The sequence below is a fragment of the Anomalospiza imberbis genome, chromosome 22 (genome assembly GCF_031753505.1).
Source record: "Anomalospiza imberbis isolate Cuckoo-Finch-1a 21T00152 chromosome 22, ASM3175350v1, whole genome shotgun sequence".
In the NCBI taxonomy this organism is placed as follows: domain Eukaryota; kingdom Metazoa; phylum Chordata; class Aves; order Passeriformes; family Viduidae; genus Anomalospiza; species Anomalospiza imberbis.
This window is the reverse complement of record NC_089702.1, coordinates 7,229,836-7,253,043: the sequence shown is the minus strand read 5'-3', so window position 1 is coordinate 7,253,043 and position 23,208 is coordinate 7,229,836. Positions and strand designations below refer to the sequence as shown.

The following is a 23,208-nucleotide window of genomic DNA, read 5'->3' as shown; positions in this document are numbered from 1 at the left end:
CCAGGGGTGGGAACGGGGACCTTGAGGGGTGGGATTGGGGTGCAGGTTCTGGGGAACCAGGGGTGGGAACGGGGACCTTGAGGGGTGGGATGGGGGTGCAGGTTCTGGAGAACCAGGGGTGGGAACGAGGACCTTGAGGGGTGGGATTGGGGTGCAGGTTCTGGGGGATCAGGGGTGAGAATGAGGACCTTGAGGGGTGGGATGGGGGTGCAGGTTCTGGGGGATCTGGGGTGGGAACGGGGACCTTGAGGGGTGGGATTGGGGTGCAGGTTCTGGGGGATCTGGGGTGAGAACGGGGACCTTGAGGGGTGGGATTGGGGTGCAGGTTCTGGAGAACCAGGGCTGGGAACGGGGACCTTGAGGGGTGGGATTGGGGTGCAGGTTCTGGAGAACCAGGGGTGGGAACAAGGACCTTGAGGGGTGGGATTGGGGTGCAGGTTCTGGGAGTGTGGGAAGGGAACGGGGACCTTGAGGGGTGGGATTGGGGTGCAGGTTCTGGGGGATCTGGGGTGGGAACGGGGACCTTGAGGGGTGGGATTGGGGGTGCAGGTTCTGGAGAACCAGGGGTGGGAACGGGGACCTTGAGGGGTGGGATACGGGGACCTTGAGGGGTGGGATTGGGGTGCAGGTTCTGGGGGATCAGGGGTGAGAGCGGGGACCTTGAGGGGTGGGATGGGGGTGCAGGTTCTGGGGGATCAGGGGTGGGAACGGGGACCTTGAGGGGTGGGATGGGGGTGCAGGTTCTGGAGAACCAGGGGTGGGAACGAGGACCTTGAGGGGTGGGATTGGGGTGCAGGTTCTGGAGGATCAGGGGTGGGAATGAGGACCTTGAGGGGTTGGATTGGGGTGCAGGTTCTGGAGAACCAGGGGTGGGAACGGGGACCTTGAGGGGTGGGATTGGGGTGCAGGTTCTGGAGAACCAGGGGTGGGAATGAGGACCTTGAGGGGTGGGATTGGGGTGCAGGTTCTGGGGGATCAGGGGTGGGAATGAGGACCTTGAGGGGTGGGATGGGGGTGCAGGTTCTGGGAGTGCGGGAAGGGAACGAGGACCTTGAGGGGTGGGATTGGGGTGCAGGTTCTGGGGGATCAGGGGTGGGAACGGGGACCTTGAGGGGTGGGATTGGGGTGCAGGTTCTGGGGAACCAGGGGTGGGAACGGGGACCTTGAGGGGTGGGATTGGGGTGCAGGTTCTGGGGATCAGGGGTGGGAACGGGGACCTTGAGGGGTTGGATTGGGGTGCAGGTTCTGGGGGTGTGGGAAGGGAAGGAGGACCTTGAGGGGTGGGATTGGGGTGCAGGTTCTGGGGGATCTGGGGTGGGAACGGGGACCTTGAGGGGTGGGATGGGGGTGCAGGTTCTGGGGGATCAGGGGTGAGAGCGGGGACCTTGAGGGGTGGGATTGGGGTGCAGGTTCTGGAGAACCAGGGGTGGGAACGGGGACCTTGAGGGGTGGAATTGGCGTGCAGGATGGTCCCAAATGCTGGGAAGGGTCGAGGGGTGTCATCCCCCGCTCCCTGGCCATGATTACAGCCCCTGTTCCCTGGTGCTGGAGCCTCCCTTGCTCCAGGATGTGCTCGGAGGGAGGTGGATGTGCCTTTCCCACGGATGGAGGGCCCCGATGTGCAGGTGTGGCAGTGACAGCCCTCACCTGAGCTCCCCTCTGTTAAATTCAGGAGGAATTTCTCCATGGAAAGGGTGGTGCGGGGCTGCCCTGGGAGATGGGGGAGTCGCCACCCCTGGAGATGTCCAGGGAACAGCTGGACTTGGCACTCGGTGCTCTGGTGGGGATCAGTCACAGTTTGGACTTGGTGATCTTTTCCAACCTCAGGGATTCTTAGGGATGAAGTTTATAGGGAAAACAAATGGCCACGAATGGGTCCAGTTTGTGCAGGTTCAGGGAAAGGATTCCTGTCTCCCCCGGGGTTCCTCAGAGAGTGGGAGGTTGGAGTTAAAGGCCACTTTCTGCAAGTATTAACATTAAGTTCCTTTTCCCTGAAGCGGTTTCCTGTGCTCAGAGAGAAAAGGGACACAAATCCAGTCAGCATTAATCCATGGAAAAAGCCAAGTACGCAGTCACACCACGAGTATTAATTAAATAATTAATGATGATCATCTGATGAGCGCTGCCTCCAGCCTGGAGGTCCCAGCACAGGGAGGACGTGGAGCTGCTGGAGCGAGTCAGGAGGAGGTACCAGGATGACTGAGGGATGGAGCAGTTCTGCTGTGAGGAAAGGCTGGGAGAATTGGGATTGTTCAGCCTGGAGAGGCTCAGGGGTGACCTCATTGTGCCCTTCCTCCTTTCTCCTGCCCCGAGGGTTTGGTGGAACAGCTTTGGAAATGCCTCCCCTGCACCTGCTGGTGGCTCCATGGAAACTTTCGGCTCTGGCTGCAGGGCAGCAGCACCCGGGGCTGTGCCATTGTCCCTCGGTGCCTGTTGTCACTGGCAGCCAGCGAGGGGGTCTGGCCCACGAAGGGAGGTGGTGGAATCTCGGGATCTCCACAGTGCCTGAGTGGGCTGGGTGTCCCCATGGGCTGAGTCTCCACGGATCCTGAACGGGCTGAAGATCCCCAGATCTCAGATAAGCTGAGGTCCCTGAATCCTGGCCAGGCTGAGGTTGCCTGGATCCCAAACAGCTTCCGATCCTGAACAGACTGATGGTCCCCAGATCCCAAACAGCCTGAAGCCTTGCATCCCCACCAGACTGATGTCCCCAGCCCACTCCTGCTGTCCCACGATGCTCCAATGGACACGATGGAGTCTTGTGCCTGCAAAGAGCAGCTTTTGCACGTCCCATCCCGGTGGTACCTGCTGCATCCCACGGGAATTGCCAGGCTGTGCTGCCCCTGGGGCTCAGACACCTCCCCCGAGCCCTCCCGAAGCCCTCGGAGAGCCGCACAGTGACAGATGGACGGGGTGACCTGCTCCCAGCGCAGCCGGCAGGTCCGGCGGGGGGATTACAGCTCCTGGAGCCGGGGATGCCGCGGGGAGAGAGCGGGCACGGCTCGGCTGTGATTAATCGGGTTCATTAAGGCCCTCCTGGCCCGGCCGTTCTCCTTCCAGTCCCACCCCCTGGCCTTTGCAGCTCCAGCTCTGGCCGGGAAGCGCCAGAGCGGGGTGAGACTGTTCTCGTTGAGATGCAAAACTGCATTTCTGCCATTTCCAGGAGCCAGGGGACACGGTCGGAGCCAAGGGACCGGGGGGAGGGTGGGTGTGAGTGTGCGTTGGCATTTCAGCGTTCCCTGCCCACTCCCACTCCCTATTATTCAGTCTCCATGGAGTCCTGAGGGCTTTTTCTGGATGCCCACTGTTGGATCTGCTCTGTTGTTACTACTGCTCTTTGTAGCTGGAAATTTTTAGGACAAAAGGTGTGTGTTTATGTTTGGGTTGTGCTCCCAGGGTGAAATTCCACCTGGTGACTCCTGTCAGACCTCAGGTGGGTCTCAAACCACGGAGGTGCTGGAGCTGGCAGGGCTTAACAGCTCTGTGAGTGTTAATTCTCCTTTGGGAAGAGGAATCATTTCCCTCCTCCAGCCCCGTGTTCCTTGGGAGGAGTTCCTTGGGGAGGCAGCGAGGCTGGAGCTCGATGAGGCACCAGGAGCTCCCAGGAAAGGGAGGCTCAGCCCAGCCTCAGCTCTGCCCCAGGGCACACCCTGCTCGTGAAGTCTGGCCCAAAGCTTTTTCCTCCCCTTCCCTTTCCCTGGGCTCCAGGAGCATCCCGGGATGAGGCAGTCCCCACCTGCCTCCTCGGGGGAGCATTTCCAGCAGCTCAGCAAGAGAGAAAGGCTCGGCGTGGGGGAGTTATATCATTTATATCATTCTTTATATCATCGTTGTTAAGAGTAGCAGGTATTGATGTACAATGCATCTGTCATCTTATTGTGCTTCCTATGAAAATGTGTGTACATAGTACAGATACCAGAGAGAATTCCACACTTTATACACTTGAAGGCATTCAGAGATCCGTAACAAAAAAAAAAAAAAATGGCACAAGAACAAGGCCTAAATGCTACTGGATGGGTATCTACACTGGTACTGGTATGATGCATATAGATATATATATATATATATGTACACATATATATATAGTCATATATATTATATATAAGAAATATAAAATGCCGATGACATAATAACAAAAAAGTGTTTTCTTCAACAGGTGAGCCTCAAGGTCAAATTCCAGCCCCATCTTTAAAAGCTTGAATGGGAAAGAGAAAGAAAGAAAGAAAGAAAGAAAATAAATAAACGAAACGTGATTAAACATTAGGAGAAATCCATAAGAAAATTTATGGATGTGGCCGACCCGTCGTCTTTGGGTGATCGCTGGATACAAAGGACTGACCCCCAGTTCCTAATTTTGGTCAGGAAGCAAATAATAAGAATAAAAATGACAAGAATAAAAACCAAAACTGCAGTTTAGGAAAAAAAAAAAAATACTAAAAAGACTTATTGCAAAAGCTCTTAAAGATAAGTAGCACTTTGGGCCCGGGGAGGGCTCTGGCCTGGGGGCTGGGAGACGGGCTGGGGGGGCCAAACGGGGACCCCGGAGGGGACTGGTGGGCACTGACAGGCCCAGGGGGCAGTGACCCAGTGGCCACGGACCCCAGCCAGGGCAGGGCTGTGCCAGGGAGGGTCAGCGCGGCGCTGGGAACCCACAGACACCCCAAACCCCCTGGGCCGGCGGCTGTCGGGGCTCAGCAGGGCTGGAGCCGTGGCCCCAGAGCCCCCTTGAACCCCGGGAGGGTTGGGGCTCCAGTGCCTGCCCAGCCATGGTGGTGCCAAGGGGGCATCCCCAGCTGGGGACAGATGGGGCCAGGGGTTTCCTTTGTCCCCGAGGATGGCTGGGTTTGGGGTTTCCTGCAGACGGGAGGGACCGCAGGGCAGTGCTGGAACTGGCCAGGCTGCCCAGAGCCCAGGAGGGGTGGGTGGGGAGGGACAGTGCCCGGTGTCCTCAGAGCCAAGGTGGCACCTCCCAGCTGAGCCCCCTCCGGTGCTCCCGGGGCTGCTCCGGGGCTGATCCCAGGGCAGGGGCCAAGGAAGACGTTCTGGACAAGTGGAGGCGCCGCGTCTTCGTGCCGGGAGCGCCCGGGCGAGCCGGGGCTGCGAGCCGGGGGACAGAGGCGCTCTCTGGGGACTCCTGGCCTGCTGCCCTGTGCCGGGCACACCGGGGGCTCCCCGATGGTCCCCCCACCGGGCACAGGGGGCCCGGCAGGCGCGGCCAAGGCATTGGAGTAGGATGAGCATGGAGACGACGGAGGACAGACGGACAGGGCTGTGGATGGAGACCGCGGCCAAACGGCTGCTTCTTCTTGGCTTCTGGGTTTTAGTTAAAAAGGCCGAGGGGAGCCAAGGGGGAGCGGGGGCAGGCCCGTGCCCTGGCTCACTGTGCGTGTCGCTCCCGCTCCGTGGGACGGCCGGGCTGGAGCATCCTGGAGTCTCTGAAGGAGCAGGGCAGGCACAGAGCAGCTGCCACGGGGGCTGTGCCGGGGTCTGGCTTTGCCCAAACCCACTGCCCGCCCCAAAATCCGAGGCCGTCGCTCTTGTCTGTGTTCCACCGTGCCGAGGAGCAAAGGCCCCCTAGATGTGTCTCTCCACTGGCGCTGGTGGGGAGAAGGGCAGCTCTCACAGGGCTTTGGTAGCTCAGGTTGTACATCCAGATGTCGGTTAGCAGGTGAAATCCTCAAAGGTGCCCCGGGCCGGGTGGTGAGGTAGGATGTTGGCTGCGTACGTCATGCCTGCTGGGTGTCCCCGTATGCTTTCACAGGGATTCTGCAGGATAAACGGGACGTTGGGGCTGCTGCTTTCATCCAGGTCCTTGCAGAGACCCACAGCATCTCTGCCTGGGCCCTCTGCTCCTTTCCCAGGGGCTCCCCAAAACGGTGACTCCCCACCCCATGGCACCTCTGGGGCAGCCCCCGAGCTGCAGGAGGGGACAAGCAGGAGGGGACAGGCAGGAGGGGACCATGCTGTGCCCCGCACTCACGTGGCGTTTCACGTCGTCCATGCTCAGCGCGACGCCCTTGTCTGTGTTGTTCCTCTTGTGGTTCTTGCGGCACTTGCCCCGCCGGCACAGCCGGTGTTTTATCACCTGCCAGAGCCACGTTTCAGCACCGTGGGGCTCATGGGTGGCCCTTCCCCACATCCCACACGAGCACAGCCTTGGGATGGAGGAGACACTCACCTCATAGGCATAGTCAAAGAGCTCCAGCACTGTGAGGATGCTGGCCCCAATGAACAGTCCCATCTGCCCTCCGATGTCACCTGCAGAGGAGAGGGAAGCCATCAGGGTGGCCTGAGTCCAGAGTCAGGTGGCAAAGGGAGCAGAGAAAGGGCAGAACTTGTCACCGCTGTGACTGGTGCCTGGTCATGGCAGTGAGGTGCCCTGCTCCACATCTGTGCTGTTGGCACATCCCGGTGACTTGGGAACGGGCCATGGTGACAGGGCCAGCACGAGGCCACCTTGCTGGGGGACTCTGGCTGGGGACTGTCACAGGGCTCCCCACAGCCACCAACACTCACCCAGCAAACCGGCCACCTCGTACGCTTTCTTCTGCTCGATCGTCTCATAGTTCAGGGCTTCAAAGAAGATATCCAGCACCAGGATGTTCTCCCTGTGCAGGACAGGAGTGGCATCAGGCTGAGGTTTGGGATGGAAAGACCAGACCCTGCCCCATCACCCCGCAGCGCCTTACCCAATGTACTGCTCTGACTTGTTGTACTTCTTGGCCAGGTACTTGGCCGAGGCCTTGCTGGGGATCTTGACCATGGAGAGCTCTTTGCCGTAGCGGGTCATGTTGCAGGGCATCTCACAGATGCAGTATTCATTGTCCTTCTCCACCAGGAAATCTGTGCAGGGAGAGAGGGGGATGGCGAGATGGAAAAACCCAACGCCGCAGCTCCGTCCCACCCACGGGGCCGGGCAGCCTCACCTAAGGCCGGATCCGCGCACTCCTTGTACTGTTCCGGTGTGCAGTAAGGGGCATCGCCTGGGGAGACACAGAGCAGGTTTTCCAGGTGGGACCACACTGGAGGGCTGGGCCGGGGCCAGGCCAGGCACGGGGCTCACCTGGCATGTGCACCATGCGGCAGTTGCAGTTCTCCACCAGGTAGCGGGTCTCGCAGTCGATCCGACAGGCCGTGATGCTGTAGGTGTCGTAGAACTCCGAGTCGCCCGCCACGGCCTTGCAGTCGCCCCAGGGAGGCGGCAGGTAGATGAGCTGGAAGGGGAGAGAAGCTAGGAGTGAGGACAGAACCCCCCTTAGTGTGGCAGGGGACAGACACCCTCGTGGCACAGGTCCCCAGGACCGGGTCCCCCCCTCCATCTGACGTGGGGACAGGGGCACAGCGAGGAGGCTCTGCTCCCGCCACGCAGGGTGGGAGGGGACATCCCACACCTGCCCAGTTCCTACCCGCTGCTCCTGGCAGGACACAAAGGTCTGGAAGCCGGGAGCCACCCCAAAGCCCAGCTGGTCGATCAGCGGGGGCTCGTCTTGGCTGTGGATCTGCACCTTGATCCCGGCTTCGAACGAGGTCTCATCTGTGGCAGAGACAAGTGAGGTGAGCACAGCACTGTCCCTGCTCTGAGGGGCTGTGCCGAGCCTGCTGTGAGAGGGACCACAACTTCTGCCTCCCATGCTTTCCCTGGACCAAGTCATTCTTCCACATGTCCATCTATCTGTCCATCTGTTTGCTGCACCATGTCCTTGCCCCCTCTGCCCCGACCCCCCTGCTCCACACCCAGGAGTGTGGCAGGGAAAGTATTTGACTCTATTTATAAACAAGTGATGGCTGTGTGTCTAAACGATGGGGAGTTGCCATGGCAAAGAGCAAAGACAAGGAGGAAAAGGGAAAGAAAAGACCAGAAGTGATGAGAAATGGAAGGGGGGAAGAGAAGGGAGCCTCAGGGATGTGGATCTGTGGTCTGGGGAGCTGAGAAGGGGCTGGGGAGGTGGGAAGGGGCTGGGGAGGTGGGAAGGGACTGGGGAGGTGGGAAGGGGCTGGGCAGCACCCCAGGAGCTGTTGGTGGCTGAGTGGGCCCACTGGGGCAGTGGGTTACCTGTTTCCCCCCACACTGGCAGGTACTCGTCCTGCTGGATGTCCAGCATGATCTCCAGGCCGTTGCCAGTGCCCCCCTTCATGGTGATGAGCCGGGGCTTCCCATCCTGCCCCGCATTGAAGGTGTAGCACTTCCCATAGCGGGTGAAGACCTGCAGGAGAGGACACAGAGCTGAGGCCCCTCTGTGTGCAGCCACAGCACAGAGCCAGGAGAGCGTCCCCAGCCCCAAAACTAAGTCATCCCAGCCTGGGCATGGTCTGACCCAGGATCCTGACCCACAGGATCTCTCGGTGTTGGAACTGCCCATCTTGGCCCTGGTGGAGGAGGAGATGTTCCCACAGGGATGGATCAGAGGAGATGCTGCAGGTTTACAGCCCCAGAGAGCCCATGGCAGCTGTGGCTCCCCAAGGTGGTGGCACTCAGCCTGATGCCCTTCTCCAAGCCCTCCTCCATCCCTGCAGAGGACGGGGCTGGACGGGATCCTGGACACCCCCATCCCTCCTTGGCCGTTCCAGCTCTCACCTCCGGCAATCAGCATGGCCCCAAAACCACGGAGCTGCTGCCAGCCTGAGCAAGGGACATGTGAGGGCAGTGAGCTCTCACTGCATGGTGCCCCACAAGCCCTGATGGCACCAGGATGGAGGTGCCCGGCACCTCCTCAGCAAGCACAGCCCTGGGGATATGCTCCATGTCCCACCAGAGCATCTCCACAGCCGGTGCCGTCCCCAGCTCTGGCAGATGGGGCTGAAATATCAGTCTGTCCCTGAGCAAGCTCCAAGGGCAGCATCACCTGCCTGATCTGGCACGATCAGCTCTGAAGCTGCTCCCCATGCCAGGCCACCCTGGGGCTACTCACCGGCGCAAAGTCCCCGGGGCCGCAGCGCTGGCCACGGTAGCTGCAGCTCAGCAGCATGTCCTCCAGCTGGTGGCAAGTGCGGTTAAAAAACCCGTACAAATTTAGGGGCTCGTCCTCCTCCCAGGGGCCAGGCTGGGCTGGGGTGAAGCCCAGCTCCATCCCAGGCTCATAGTCGACCAGAGGGGCCAGGTAGAGCAAGTCCTCGTGGCTGAGCTGTGAGAGCCGCACACGGTTGATGTTGCAGAAGGTGACGGCGGGGAAGGTCATCTCGGGGCTGTCCTCCTCGCTGAGCAGCGTGACGTGGTGGTACTCCAGGTAGTAGGCGATGCGGTCGGCCACCTGGTAGAGGAAGACGGAGAGGGAGAGGAGGAATGCCAGCGCCCACAGTGCCTGCCGGGCACCCAGGCTGCCTTCCACGAAGATGTGGCTCAGCCCATGCAGGGTGCAGCTGCTGGCAAAGGCCACGAAGTCCGTGGTTGCCCCTGTGTCCTCCTCATCCTCTTCGTCCTCCTCCTGCCCATACAGGAACTCGTCGGCTTCATCTTCTCCCTTTGTGGTGGCTGCAGCATCTTCTGGTGCTTCCTCACTGGAGAAGGAGATGGTGCAGAATATCTGGAGAGGCATTGCCCAGCCTGGGGGTCCCAGCTGTAGTGTGGAGGTCCTGGCTCTGGTGTGGGAGTCTTGGCCCGTGCCCTGCCCCAGCCTGGGGGTCTTCAGTCAGTTCCTCGGCGGAGAGGGGCTGGGGAAAGCAGGGGAGGGGGAAGGGGCAAGTTCAGAGCGGAGAAACGGAGAAAGGAAAAGGAGTGAGGCGAGCGGGAGTGAGGGAGAGGAGCAGAGGGATGCTCGGAGAGGCCGGAGCGAGGAGGGTATATCAGGAGCAGGAGGGGAGGAGGAGCGAGGGGCGGTTCCACGGGCTCCCCAGGCCCCTCGGGATCGGCCGGCTCCGGCTGCCAGGACGGAGCAGAGACATCACCGGCTCCAGAAGTGCCGTGGGAGCTCCCAGTGCTGCCTGGGGGCCCGAGGGGCTGCCAGGCCAGGGGCACACAGTGTGTACTGGTGTGCAGGTACCCGCCGCTGCATCCCCATGCCGTGCCCTCCGTCCTTGCATGGTCTGGCCCTGGCAGCCCAAGCGGCTGCTCCAGCCAGGCCCAGGCCCTCCCTGCTGGGTCCCCAGCTGTCTCCAGAGCCACTGTATGCCAGGCTCTCTGCACTCATCCCCAGGGCACCTGGAGCCAGAGGTTTTCCCAAAATGCCCGTGACACTGTCCTGGTTCAGCGGTGGTCCAGGTGGGGGGAAGGATGCTGTGGTGTCCTCAGGCTGGCACGATGCTCCTCCTGCCCTGGCAGTGCCCATCCCTGCAGGCTCATCCCCCTGTGCTGCAGGGCCCTGGCGCATGCACGTGAGAATCCAGCAAATCCAGCGCTCCCAGTGGTGTGAGGTCCATCCTCCTCCCAGCAGGGCTGGTCTTGGCAGGATTTGGGTGCTGTCCAGGCAACGAGTCCTTCTGCAGAGCCCAGTCAGTGCTGGGCACGTCACCTCATGCTTCGGATCCCAGTGGGGCACGGGGAGCCACCTCTTCCCTCAAGGAATGCCATCCACGCCTTGTGCTGCTGATCCAGCCAGGCTGAGGGTGTCCCAGGGAGCAGATCTGGTGCAGGATGCTGCCTGGGATGGAGCTGCCTGGAGTGCGGGCGTCTCCTCTCTGCACAGCGCAGCCCCTTCTTGTGGTTTGCTGTTTTCCTGTACTCAGCACTTCATAAAAGCATCCAGAGACCACAGAGCAATCTCCAGCCCCATCCCGGCACCAGGGGAGAATCTAAATCCGGCAGCACTTGGATGTGCAGGGGCTGGACGGGAGCTTTGGGCGGGTGCCTGGGTGGGAGAAGCTCACCCCAAGCCCTCAGTTCAGCTGCTGCATCTCCTTCCCTGCAGGGTTCCCGGTCCCTGAGCACATCCTGGCGCACATGGACACCACAAATTGGGAGAACAAATCAGTCAGGAACTCAGTAAAAATCTGATCTGATACCAGCACAGTTATCTGAGATTCCTGGGCAGGTGATGCCAGTGGAATGTGCTGGGGGTCCCTGCCAGGGGCAGTGATCCATGATGTGACAGTGGGGTGTCCCGTCCTGGGGCTCCCTGAGCTCAATATTCCCTTCGATAGGGCCCTTGTGAAAGAGGGACACTGCCAGATGCCACTTGGGGACCTGGGAGAAAGAGTGGATGACCTTGGGGACAAGCGCCAGAGCCACGGGATGAAATTTCATCAGGCCAAGATCAAGGTTACACCTTTTGGGAGCATCCCAGAGAATCTGAGATGAAAACTCTTCCTAGAAAAGAGAGTCAGGAAGTTGGATTGGGTGGCTGGGAGCCACCAGGACATGGGGGCCAGGTCACAGGTGCCCTGTGTCTTTGGTGGGGATGAGCTGCAGCTGCAGGGCAGGGCTGTAACAGCATCAGGGCTGCTCCTAGGAGGGGGTTTGGAAGAGTTGGGCTGGTTCAGCTCTGTGGGAGCAGGCTGGGAACACGCTGGGCTGATCCCACACAGGCTGGCTTGGAGGATGCTCGGGACAGGGAGGAACAGGCAGGAGCTGTCTGGGTTTGGGCTGGGATTTCTGCTGCTCCCAGCTCTGGCACTGGGTTCCTGTGCCATGGCTGTCGAGGGCAGAGGAGAAAGGAAACGGAATTAAGGAATTGCAAGTTGAGGGGGTTGTTTAGCCCCGGCAGGGCTCAGACAGGTGAGCGGTGCTGCTCGGGGCCATCAGCCAGTCCCTGATGGTGCGGACGAGGGGCGGATCCGCTCCCTCGGCGCTGGGAGGTTTAATGTGTCTTCTTGGGAGCGATTGCAGCAGGAAGAGAGAGGGAAAGATGCTGTAATGAAAACATTCCATCATCGACTGGGGCCATTAACTTGCTTCGCTCGGCTTAAACAGCTCGCGGGGTGCGCCGGGGCTGGTTCCCAGCAGCAGGGCCCGGCTCCGGTTACCGCCACCTGTCCCAACGCCGACACCCGAGCCGGGGTGAAGGTGACCGGGGACAGCCGCAGCCCGGAGCACGGTGGCACCAGCGCCAAGGGGAGCGCGTCCTGATCCCAGGCTGGGGACAAAGTGCGGCCGTGTGTTGCAGGCAGGGGGGTGCCGTCCTGGTTTGTGCAAGTTTTGGAGATGCTGGAGGAGTCCTTGGGCTCGTTCCAGCTCCTCCCTCGCCGGGAGTTATTTTTACCCTCTCTCAGGTAAAGCTTTGGCGGGGGCGAGGGACGGGGGATGCTATAATTAGCCGTGACATCAGCCCCCGTGGCGGGTGCTGGGGTGATGCCGCCACACCCGAGCCGGCGCTGGGACCGGGGATGCTCCGTGCCCTCCTCCCCGCCCCAGTGAGAGGTGTGGGATGGGAGGAGGAGATGGGTTTTTCCTGCCTCCAGCACCGTGTTTGGCCACTGTCCCGGGGCGGTTCGGCCCCGCTCGCTGCTCTGCAGCTTCTCACGGGCCTAGGAAAGGAGGTTTCCCGGAGCGGGGGAGCACGGAGGCGGCGGGGGGGAAGCGGGAGCGGGATTTGACGGCAGCAACAGCACATTTCACAGCCTGTCACGCTTTAATGGCAGAGGAGATCAAAGCCGGGATGGAGTTATTCATAGAGATAAACCAATCCCCGAGGAGGCGAGGAGAAAACAACATTGCAAGCTCTGTTATCCCAGGTCTCCGAGCCCCGGGGAGGCTGTCGCCGAAAGAGCCCCGGGAGCTGGACCCGCTCGGTTTTGTGACGGGCACTGCCCGTCCCTGCCAAAGACTGGCTGAGCCGAGGCTGAGCTGCCCACGTCATCCCTGGGGGTGCCCGGAGGCCCGAGCTGGCTAGCTGGCTGCTAGGAAGGGATGGGATGAGGGGTGGGATGAGGCAGCCAAAGCAGCACGTGGGGATGGACATTTGGGGCAGATGGAGACCCCACAGCTGGGCTGTCCTGCTCCCACCACGCACCCGGGTGTGCGAATGGAAAGGGAGAAAAATGAGGTTTTCCACGTGTCTTGGCCCAGGGATGTGCTTTGCAGCTCCCAGAGCTGCCAAGATGGTGGTGGAGGCACCGGCAGCGCTGCCACTGCTGCTCCGGGCGGGATGAGCCGTTCTGGGATGGCTCCAGGGCTGCAGATCTCTCCCTGACCCTGACGAGAGACGGAGCAGAGGCAGCCAAGCAAGGTGGGATTGCCTGGGCAGGCGGGATCTGTGCCGGGACTAATCCTGCACCCCTTATCAGATGCTGCCACCTTGCCTCGGCTCGCTCTGCCAGCCAAGCCGGGCGCAGCTTGTGTTATCCGGCCCTTTATCCCCCAGATTAGACGCTTCACAGTGGATTAGCATGTCACATTCTAATGCAGAAAAATTGATGATTAAAAAGGAGTTTTTCCCTCTGTATTATTCCCCACCTCCGCCTCCTCTCCACCCCGTCCCTGCAGGGCCACCAGCCCCAGCCGCGGGCACCGGTGATGCCGCGGCGCTGGGTGATGCCAGAGTCGCGTCCCTGGATCAGACGGGATGGGAAATAGGAAGCCGAAGGTGCCTTTTCCACGCCGCATCCCGGCTGCTTCTGGTGGCGGGGTCCGGTACTCCAGGTGCCTGTGCCATTCCAGCCCCGTGTTCCCGGCTGCAGACTCAGCACCTGCAGCACAGGACTTTAATAAAAAGCACATTATGGTGAGTAATGTGCTAAGTGGACTTCATTAGAGAGCCAGGGCCTCCCTGGATCCCGTTGTTCCATATGATTTCGTATCAGATGAGCCTTATCTCCTCTCCAAACGCTTCCATTTAAACTCTATTAATCTTTCAAAGCTTTCCTGGGCGAGCTCTTCCCAGCCAGCCCTGCTGGGTGTCGGTGCTGCTGCCCCGGGGACTGAGGCCACCTGCAGCCACGCTGGCCGGGGGTCTCGGGGGGCTCAGCCGGGACCTCCCCGCAGCTCCGTGGGCAGTCCAGCGTGTCCCTGGAGCTCGGCAGCCGCCGCATCCTCCTCCCCAGGATCTGTTTACGCTCCTATAATTGAACCTGTTTGTACTGCTGAGAGCTTCCCGGTGATTTACCCGCTGGCAATGTCCCTTTGTGCCGTGCAGGGGTCACCAGGACTCTGCCAGGACGCGGAGGACGCTGCCGAGGTGTCGCTAATTCTCGCGCATCCAGGATTACTCCTGCGGACCCTTATCCCAACGCCTTCCCGTGTTTCCTGCCGATCACGAATCACCCGTAAGCAGGTTGCGATTTTTTCCGACATCCTTCACAATCGCTCAGACAGTTCATGCAGGCAGATTCGAGCCGGCGGTTTTATTGGAGGGGGGAAAAGCCCACGGTGTTCCGGTCTGGTTTCCTTGCTGTGCTCACTCGCTCCGGCTCCACGTGTATCACGCTTTTCAAATCTAATCTAATCCAAGCAGAGCAGTCACACAGCCCTGGAATGTGGTGGCTCTGGAAGGGTCTCCCTGTCCCTGCCAGGAGAGCAGGGGTTTAAAATGCCTGATAAATCTCAGAGTGGGTGGGAACACCCCCAGCTCTGTCTTTGGGCTGAAGGCCTGGAGGAAAACACACCAAACACTCCATACAGGGAAAAAAAACCACAATTGGTTATAATATCCATGTGTCAGGCTGTATAAATAAATAAGAGCTGGTGAGGAGCTCCTTGAACCCTGGCTGGAGCAGGAATTGCAGCGCCGCCTCGGGAGCCCCAGCCAAGCTCCACAGGCGATAAAACACAGGTGGCTCTAAACAGCCAGAGAAATGAAACTGAGGCAAAAAGGCCATGAGACAGTTAATTTCCTGGTCTCCCTGTGGAGATCTGTGGCTCCAAAGGCTCAGGGAATCTGCCCCCTCCAGCCTGGCTTCTCCCCACTTGATATCAGGGAGAGAGGGAAAATGGCACCAGGAGGTTCCTGGGCAGGTCCTTTGGAATGCTCAGAGAGCTCCTTGCTATTGCCCAGCCTGGGGCTGGGAAAAACACCAAAGGAAGGCTGAGGGGAACAGCTTGGGACACCTAATCTGAGGGTGTTGTCCAGGGCTGTGCTTCCAGCCTGTGGATCCCTTGGGACACGCATGTCTGTCCTCAGTCGTGAAGTCCTCACCTCCATTGCGGTCGGACACCACTTGAAAACCTCCTCATTTCCTCCAGCAGCCACAGATGCCATTACAGCTTATTAATAATCATTAATAATTCATTTGTTAATGAGTCTTTATGTGCAAAGGCATTGCAAGAGGAACAGGACTGGCCAAAGGTGAAGCTGAGAAGCTCTGAGCTCTTGGCGTGACATCTCTGGGTGTGTGCGGTGCCTCCGGCTGTGGGGGGCCCCTCCGGGTGTGCAAAGTGCTTTGGGGTGTGACATCTCCACATGTGCAAGGTGCTTTTTGTGTGTGTGACCCCTCTGGGTGCGTGCAGAGCTTTGGGGGTGCGTGACCCCTCTGGGTGTGCAGGGGGAGCTGCTGGGGCTGGCCACGGCCCCTGGGCAGAGCCAGGGACTAAATGACACCGGCTGAGCCCTGACCCTGATCCCACGAGTCCTTCCCCTCCTATCCCACCTGAGGTTCAGGTGGTGCTTGCACCATTCGCAGCTCTAATGAAGCAGCTGTGGGGTGCAGCACGTGGTGGCCTCTCACCGTGCCACTGTGTTCTCATCCCTCTTGTTCCTGATCCTCTTCTGCCCCATCTTGGCCAGGATCAGTCGTGGTGGGCTCAGTGGTGCTGGTCCCACAGCGCCGGGGCCGTGGTGTCTCTGTCCTGCCGCAGAGGGAGAGCGAAGAGCAGGCGGCTTCCCACAAGAGTTCCCATCCACCTTCGCGTCACTGTGGGGTGAGCAAAGCCACAAACAGCCCAGGGTTCCCCTGTTCTGCCTGACCGGGTCTGGGAATGCTTGGGTGAAGCTGGGACAAGGAGGCAGCTGAGGAGCAGCGCCTGAGTGTCTCTGCTCCCTGCCCGAGGGCGAAACAGCTCACGGCTGCTTTCCGGATGATTTGCTTTGAGCAAAATACAGTGATACGGGAAAATCTCCGAGCTGCCGAGCAGATACCAGAGTTGGGGCACTCCCAACCGCTGCACTTCCCGGGAGAGCCGGGTCACCACCAGCAAACGGCTGCGGTCCCGTGCGTGGCGGCTCCTCTGCTCCATCACCTCCGATTATCTCGCCCGTGTCCCGCCGGGTTTGCTTCATTCGTCTGGAAAACGGGGCAACCTCGGGGGTCAAACCCTGCTGCTGCTCAGCCGCGGAGAGGTCGGTGTGGGGAACAACCTGGGCGGAGTTTGCCGATGATCCAGGTGAGGATGCTCAGCCGGGCCCCTGGGGACACCACCGGGATGCCCGAGGTGAATCAGTTCTCAGAAACAACGGATACGTGCCAGCAGTTTCCAACGCTTATAAGTTATTTAGGAGCCTGTGTGCCGCTTTAAAAAGTGATTTGCATAAATCACTCGAATGTCTTACAGAATTTGTAAATGCACCGGCTCCGTTGGGGACTGTGGTGGGATCTGCTGGGGCTCGGAATGCTGCTGGGAACCAGCCCCAAACCAGGATGGGACTGTCTGGGACCAGTGGCCGTGCCTGGTGCCCACATGCTGTCCCCAAGTTGTTTTTCCAGAGCCAGATGGACCCATGCGGTTTGTTTATTAACTGTCAAAAGCTCCAGGAAATGTCTGGGTATCAGTAATTCCCGCGCCCGGTCTCTCCAGCTGTGTTGGAGCTGCTTCTCACTCCGGCTCCGTGATTATCCACTAACGCTGCACCGCGGGGGAGCTCCGCTCGCCGCGGGGCTCCGGGCTTGTGACTGCCGTGAGGGGCCAACGGGGGGCCAGGGCTGGATTTGGGGTCCCCTGCAAGGGGCTGGGGCCTGGATCTCGCAGGGCTGAGAGGCGGGGAGGGCAGGGCAGCAGCAGCACCCCCCGGCTGAGCACCCCTGAGCGTGTCTTACTGTGCCCATCCCTCCGAGATCCCACGGGTGCTGCAGGACACCCCAGCACCCATCAACAGGACAGGTTTGACCCACACAAGGGTTTTTTTTTCAGGGGGAGAAGCTATCATGTGCCCGGGGTGGCAGGAGCAGAGCTCCAACACCCCCAGCTGAAGCGAGGTGGGCTGCAGGCTGAGCAGGGAGCCCAGGGGTGCAGAGAGGTTTTGGGGGTGCAGAGGGGCACACATTGGGGTTTAGCAGAGTCTGAGGGGTGCAGCGGGATCTGGAGGTGTCTAGTGAGGTTCACCAGGGCGCAGTGGGGTCAGAAGGAGGGTGGGGAGGCCCAGCAGGGAGCAGTGAGGTGCTGTGGGGAACAGGATCTGTTCTCCATCATGGGAGCTCCTGCACTGCCCTGGAGATAGGGGGAAGGAGGAGAGGAGGAATGTGGTTGGGGTTTGCTGGGACTGTTGTCGACCCTTCCCGCTCCTTCCCTGGCTCCCTCTCTGTGCACCCGGTGTTTCCAGGACAGAGGATGCAGAATCCAATGCAAAAGGCAGCGGCATGATCTCCACGTCAAACTCAATTCTCCCTAGTGCCAGCTCAGCCCTGGAGCCTCATGGAAACGGTCCAGAGGCCTTAATCCTCTCCAGCTCATCCAGGCTGTCCCATGCACGCTGCCCAGGGCTCTGGGCTCAGCCACTGTGCCCCGGAGCAGGACAGGGAGCTTGGGATGGGGCTCTCCCTGGCATGGGTTCACAGGGTGTGAGAAGGAAAAGCTGCAAATGCACATCGTGCCACCCCGGGCACAGCAACTCCTGTCCCCCCTGGCTGCTCCGACCACCCAAAAGGCGCTTCCCAAGCACGGGACACCTTCCCGAGGTTTCATGCAGCCGCAATTCCCATCCTGGGGTGTGGAGAGGAAGCTTATCCTCTGCGTTCCTCCTTTTTCCCTGGGATTTAGAGCCCAGAGAGAGGGCTCGTGAGCCTCTCCCTTGCTGGGTGAGGCGCAGATCCTTGTGGATGTGCGAGGCCCCGGGAGAGCCTCGCGGCGAGGGGAAGAAGAGCCAGCAGGGAGCCGGGGCGGGTGCCGAGAGCTCCCGCAGGGGAGGGAGGACTCCAGCTCATAAATAATGAAGTAGGAAGAGTGAAACATTGATCCGCGCTGCTAATGACTGTGCCAGGGAGCGTGGCCCCCCCTCATACAATGGAAAACGTGTCCGTCCCCTGGCTGTCCCATCCCTGTGTGAGGCTCTGGGCACAGGCCTGGGGATGGGGACATCTCAGCCTCTCCAGGCTTTGAGGTCATGCCGGGATTTTGGGGAGGAAATCAGGGCACCTCTGTGTGCATCCTTGTCCCTGTCCTGGGCTGCTGCAGTGGGGGGCTCTGGTGGACACCAAACACTGCCCTGGTGCTGGAGGGGCTGTGAAGAGCCAGGGCAGAGCTGGGGTGGGCCAATGGTCCCCCCTGGTCTTTTTAGAGGGTTCACTCTCCAGTATGGGATGAGTCTGAGCCTGCTCAGCTCCACCAGAATGTCCCTGTACCCTGCACACAACTCGGGGGGGACATGGAGGGGGATGAGCGATACCAGGACCCCCGATGTGGCTGGTGACGATGTAGGATGAAGGAGGAGGTGGGAAGAGCTCAAATCATCCCAGGATGGGCTTCTCCACAGCACCCAGCACCAGCCCCCTGTACCGGGGCACCCTGTCCTGGCTGCAGGTGATGCTGTGAGCTGACCTGGGGGGCGAGACCATCCCACAGCCCCCCTGGGCTGCTCCAGGTGGGTGCTTTAGGGGGCACACGGGCAGTGTCCCCAGCACGGGGGGGGTCCCTGCTCCGGCACCGCTGCTCCCCCAGCCCGGCAGCGTGCGGGGGGGACCCGGCAGGAGGCGGCTCCTCCTCTACCTCACCGTCACCCCAGGTATTTCGGCTCCGGCAGCCCCTCATTTGCATTCGCCGCGGCTGTCCCGAGCCCTCCCTTCTGCTGGGGACAGATAAGGTGGCACCGCGGCGTGTCGGGCCCCGGCGCTGCCGCCGCTCCTGTGCCCGCCATCAGCATTGCCCCCCGGCCGGCCCCGGGACCCCCGCCTAGCCCCACGGAGCCCCGGCTGTCCCCACTGACCTCCAGGCTGTCCCCACTGACCTCCAGGCTGTCCCCATCACCCCCCCTGGTTGTCCCCATCTGCCCCAGGCTGTGGGGTCTGGGCAGCCCCCAAAGTCCCCCTGGCAGATCCCTCTGGATCAGTGAGAGAATGGGGCCAGCCCTGGATGCAAAAGCGTCCCTGGACACTGAAGGGGCTTCCCAAAGTGCAGAGGGGACCCAGCCCCTGTGAGGGAAGGTGGGGCCCCACAGGGTGGGGCTGATGGTGTGAACCCAGGTGCTGCTCCCCAGCACCCACAGCCCGGCCGGGGCCACCAGGCCCAGAGCAGCACCGAGCCTGGCTCAGCCCGTGCAGGGAGCAGCGAGGCAGCAGGAATTTGCTGGTGAGACAATCCCCTAGGAGCTTCTGAGAGTGCCAGGACCCCATCCTAACACCACCACACACAGATCTCCCTGTGCCAGGCTGCAAGGGACCCCAAAGAGCAACAGAGATGCAGCTTCCTCTAATCAAATCCATTAAATCATCCCAACCTGCTTGCAAGGAATAATCCAGACAGGAATAACAAACCAGCTGCAAGTCTGTTTGGCTTTTGCTGGTTGAAAGGGATGCAGAACACAGGGATTTGGAACCCAAGAGATGAAGGGAGGGAGCTGGGATGAAGGTCCCTGAGGATGGTTTGGTGCAGAAAATGCAACCGTGCTCTGGGAAGAGCCGGTGTTGGAACCGGGCAGGGGCTGGCCCTGCTTGCCGGCCCTGCTGGAGGGGATCCAGCCCCCTCCGGGCTGCAACATGCCTCCATTTAACAAATAAAACGCCTCATGGCTGACAACAGACACCTGCTCGTGGAAAGAGCCCATGACGGGAATTTAATGCCGACGATTAAAATCACCCGAACTGCGCTGGGACCAGGGTGGCAGCTCTGCATAAACCCAGCCATGCTCAGCGTGGGACACGAGGGGGACATCCCTGGGCTGGTGACGAGGATGGGGACCCCGAAGAGTGCAGGGACACGGGCTCCACGCCGGAGCTGCTTGGGAGCAGCCGCCGCGGCTGCCGAATTGATTAGGCAGCACCCGAATAGCCGGCACTGTTCCATTCCCAGCTGGATGGGGCCAGGCAGAGCAGGGATAAAGGCTTTATTGTGTGCTGGATCCACCAGCACAAGAACAACCTCCATGGCCGGGCGCAGCACGGAGCCACTGGGACCTGTGTTCCCAAGGGATTCGGCCATCCATGCTCTCCCTGCTTCTCCACTGGAGCCTCCTCACCATGGCAGCCTCCAGCCCGGCACAACCCTGCTTTGCAGAGCCCAAATGATCCCGGGGAGCTGTGCCCACGTGGGAGCAGCCCACGGAGCTGTACGGAGCCACACGTGCTCCTGGGGACAACCTGGACCTCCAAAACCCAGCGGCACCCCCTTAGTGACGGTGCTGCCGGTCCATTCCGAGCTGGGAGGAGGCAGGAGCAGCTACAGGTGGGCAAGCACCCTCCTTGCATGGGGGAAAGGTGGCACTGGGCAGGGCCCACAGGTCACTCACCACTTTGAAGTCTTCGGGGGTGCATTGCTCCCCACGGAAGAAGCAGGACAGCAGCATCTCCCGGATGTCGTGGCCAGCCCGGTCGTAAAACTCCAGCATGTTGAAAGGTTTGGGCTTAAAGTTTCGGAAGTTGGCCTTGTCCTGCAGGATTTCCAGCTGCTTCTCATCGGCTGTCTGGATGTCTGGGATCTCGTATCTTGGGGGAAAGAGCAGGGAGAGGCTCAGGCCTGGCTGTGGTGGCTGCTCCCACTGGCAAAGGCCACTTGGAGTTGCCAGGAGTTGCCCCTGCATGGGCTCAGCACAGCCCCACCTTGCACGTGGCATTTCCAGAGCACCTAACAGCACAAAGTGGCCCAGAGGCCCATGAGTGATGGCAGAAGGATGGATGAGGAGAAGCTGGGCACCTTCCAAACCCATCCCACTTGTCCCACTGCTGGTCCAGTAGCACCAGCCCTGGTTGAGGCCACCCAGCAACCTGTCCTGTGCTTTTGGTGGCGTCCTGGTGAGGTGGTGGCCTTGCTGGGACAGGGGGTGAATGGGCTGGGTCTCATGCCTGAAAACCCCTCCCTGGGGCAGGAGTGGGGACAGCAGTGAAGCCCCTCGGCATTGGCCCGGGCAGGGAGTGCACCAGGCTCTTGACAGCAGCTTGGCAGCACCAAGGAGCCACCACAGCCACAGGTGAGGGGCTTCCACAGCCCAAGGCATGGCACCCTGCTGGGGTGTGGGTCAGTGGCTTCACCTGCTGGCACCCCTGGCCTTACTGCATGGGATAGCACCCAGACATGGCACCGGAGCCAGGTGTGCTGGGTCAGCCCCACAGGAACCCAGGGGGGTGGCCCTGGCCTTGCTGCATGTGCTGCACACTGGGGACGGGAGCTGTGTGCACTGGAGGCATCTGAGGCAGCCCAGAGTGGGAGCCACATGCCCAGGAGCATCAGCAGGACCTGGTGGCTCTTGGCTGCATCCAGACTAACTGAGATGTCACCTGGGGCCACCTCAAGGCACTGGCACCCACCTGTTATTGAGCAAGGCCAAGAGCTCGCCGGCGTGGTACAGGTCATTCTTGGTCACTCGGCTGAACCGAAACTCGTTGAGGTTGCAGAAGGTGACAGCGGGGAAGGTGAGCCTGGTGGCCGCCACCTCGTCCAGCTTGGTGACGTGGGGGTACAGGAAGTAGTACTGGATGCGGTTGGTGCAGACGAGGGCGAGCAGCGCCAGCGAGCCCAGGAAGCAAAGTGCCCAGACCACGCGCTTCAGCGACAGCCGCTCGTACGAGAAGATGTGCGAGAGCCCGTGCAGGGTGGAGCTGCTGGCGAAGGCCTGGATGCTCACTGGTTGCCCGCTGTCCACCTCCTCCTCGTCCACTTTCAGGTCCATCATGGTCAGTGCCAGCAGCCCGGGGTGGCCACTCTGCCGAGAAGGGAACCCGTGGGTGCCTCGTGGGCGCTGTGGGTGCCCAGCCCATGGCAGCCCCAGGCAGGGACATGCCCAGCAGCGCCCGCAAGGGGCAGATGCTTTGCTGTGCCCTGCTCTTGCCCCCAAGCCTACATATATATACATATACATATATATATATATATATATATATATATATATATACACACAGACATGCATATATATATATATATATATATATATATATATATATACACACACATAAATACATTTATTTGGATGCAGCCTCTTGCATTTCCCCCCCTCCCACCTCCTCCCTGCCCTCCCCATCCCACGGCAGGACTGGGGTGCTGTGCCCACCCCCCCCACCACCACCTCATCTCCCCCTCCCCTCCCACCTGCCCCGCTCCCCCTCCACCTCCCACAAATGGCACTGTCGCATCGACAAACAGATGAAGGAATCAAGATGCAAACCTGGAATCAGGGCCGGCGGCCGTGGCTGGAGCTGGGTTGGTGGTGCTGCCGCTGCGCCGTGGGAACCGGGGCTGGGATGAGCCTCTCGCCGCCGGCTGGGAACACGGGAGCGGAAGATGTGCAGGCACCGAGGGTGCTGAGGCACCGAGCCCGGCAGCGGCGGGTGAACCGGAAAAGAAGGGGGGGGGAATAAAAATAGCCTCGTTGGTACCTTGGTGCAAGTGTGGGAGCGGGGATGCGCCGGGGCCTCGCTCAGCGCCGCGCGGGGGGACCGCAGGCGACCATCGCTGGAGAGGAGGCAGCTGCCGTGTGCGAGGAGATAAGAGGAGGAGAAGGAAGGCGAGCAGGAGGCTGCTTCCCTGCCAAACACATGGATACCTCCCCCTGTGGCTATCTGGGAGCTGGTGATTTCTTCAGATGCATAATCCGCATGAAGTCATTGTCTGAGCGCTGGTGGGGCCGGAGGCCGCGGAGGGGTGAGGGGTGCCGCAGGCCGGTGGGCAGCGAGGAGGAGGAGAAGGAGGAGAAGGAGGAGGAGGAGGAGGAGGAGGAGGAGGAGGAGGGAGAGGCGCAGGAGCGGCGCTCCAGCGATTGCAGGCGCTGGCAGGGGCTGTTGGTGTGCTGCCGTGTGCATGTGGGTAATGTGTGTGTGCGTGTGCGTGTGCCGCTCCCATCCCCCAGCGCCTTCCAGGGATGCTCGGGCTCCTCGCTCCGCCGGAGCCCCCCGGCCCCATCCCACAGCCCTGACCCGTCTCTTCCTTGCCGCGGCCTCCCCCGCCCTTCAGGCTTCACCCGCGGTGGCCCCAGCGCCGGGGCGGGTGCTCGGACATCCTGGGGTCGGTCCTTTTGGGGGGCACCGGTGGCTTCCAGCCCTTTTCTGGCC

At 60.8% G+C, this 23,208-nt stretch overlaps 1 protein-coding gene across 3 annotated transcripts; it reads right to left on the bottom strand.

The window, feature by feature from the left end:
• Window positions 1-3,797: 3,797 nt before the first annotated feature.
• On the bottom strand, window positions 3,798-22,992 carry ASIC1 (acid sensing ion channel subunit 1). 3 transcript variants are annotated; one of them, XM_068212506.1, is made up of 13 exons: window positions 22,537-22,992; window positions 22,326-22,396; window positions 21,472-21,866; window positions 20,457-20,652; window positions 8,054-8,204; window positions 7,407-7,534; window positions 7,064-7,214; window positions 6,927-6,983; window positions 6,690-6,843; window positions 6,517-6,608; window positions 6,179-6,258; window positions 5,981-6,085; window positions 3,798-5,766 (listed from the first exon to the last, which is right to left on the bottom strand). In XM_068212506.1, the coding sequence occupies exons 3-13, from the start codon at window positions 21,834-21,836 to the stop codon at window positions 5,662-5,664; spliced, it is 1,584 nt and encodes a 527-aa protein (XP_068068607.1). In that variant the 5' UTR covers window positions 21,837-21,866; window positions 22,326-22,396; window positions 22,537-22,992; the 3' UTR covers window positions 3,798-5,661. The 3 variants fall into 3 exon arrangements, with proteins under 3 accessions (XP_068068607.1, XP_068068609.1, XP_068068606.1); XM_068212508.1 differs by lacking the exon at window positions 22,326-22,396; XM_068212505.1 differs by lacking the exons at window positions 20,457-20,652; window positions 21,472-21,866; window positions 22,326-22,396; window positions 22,537-22,992 and adding an exon at window positions 8,910-9,774.
• Between the last annotated feature and the right edge of the window lie 216 nt (window positions 22,993-23,208).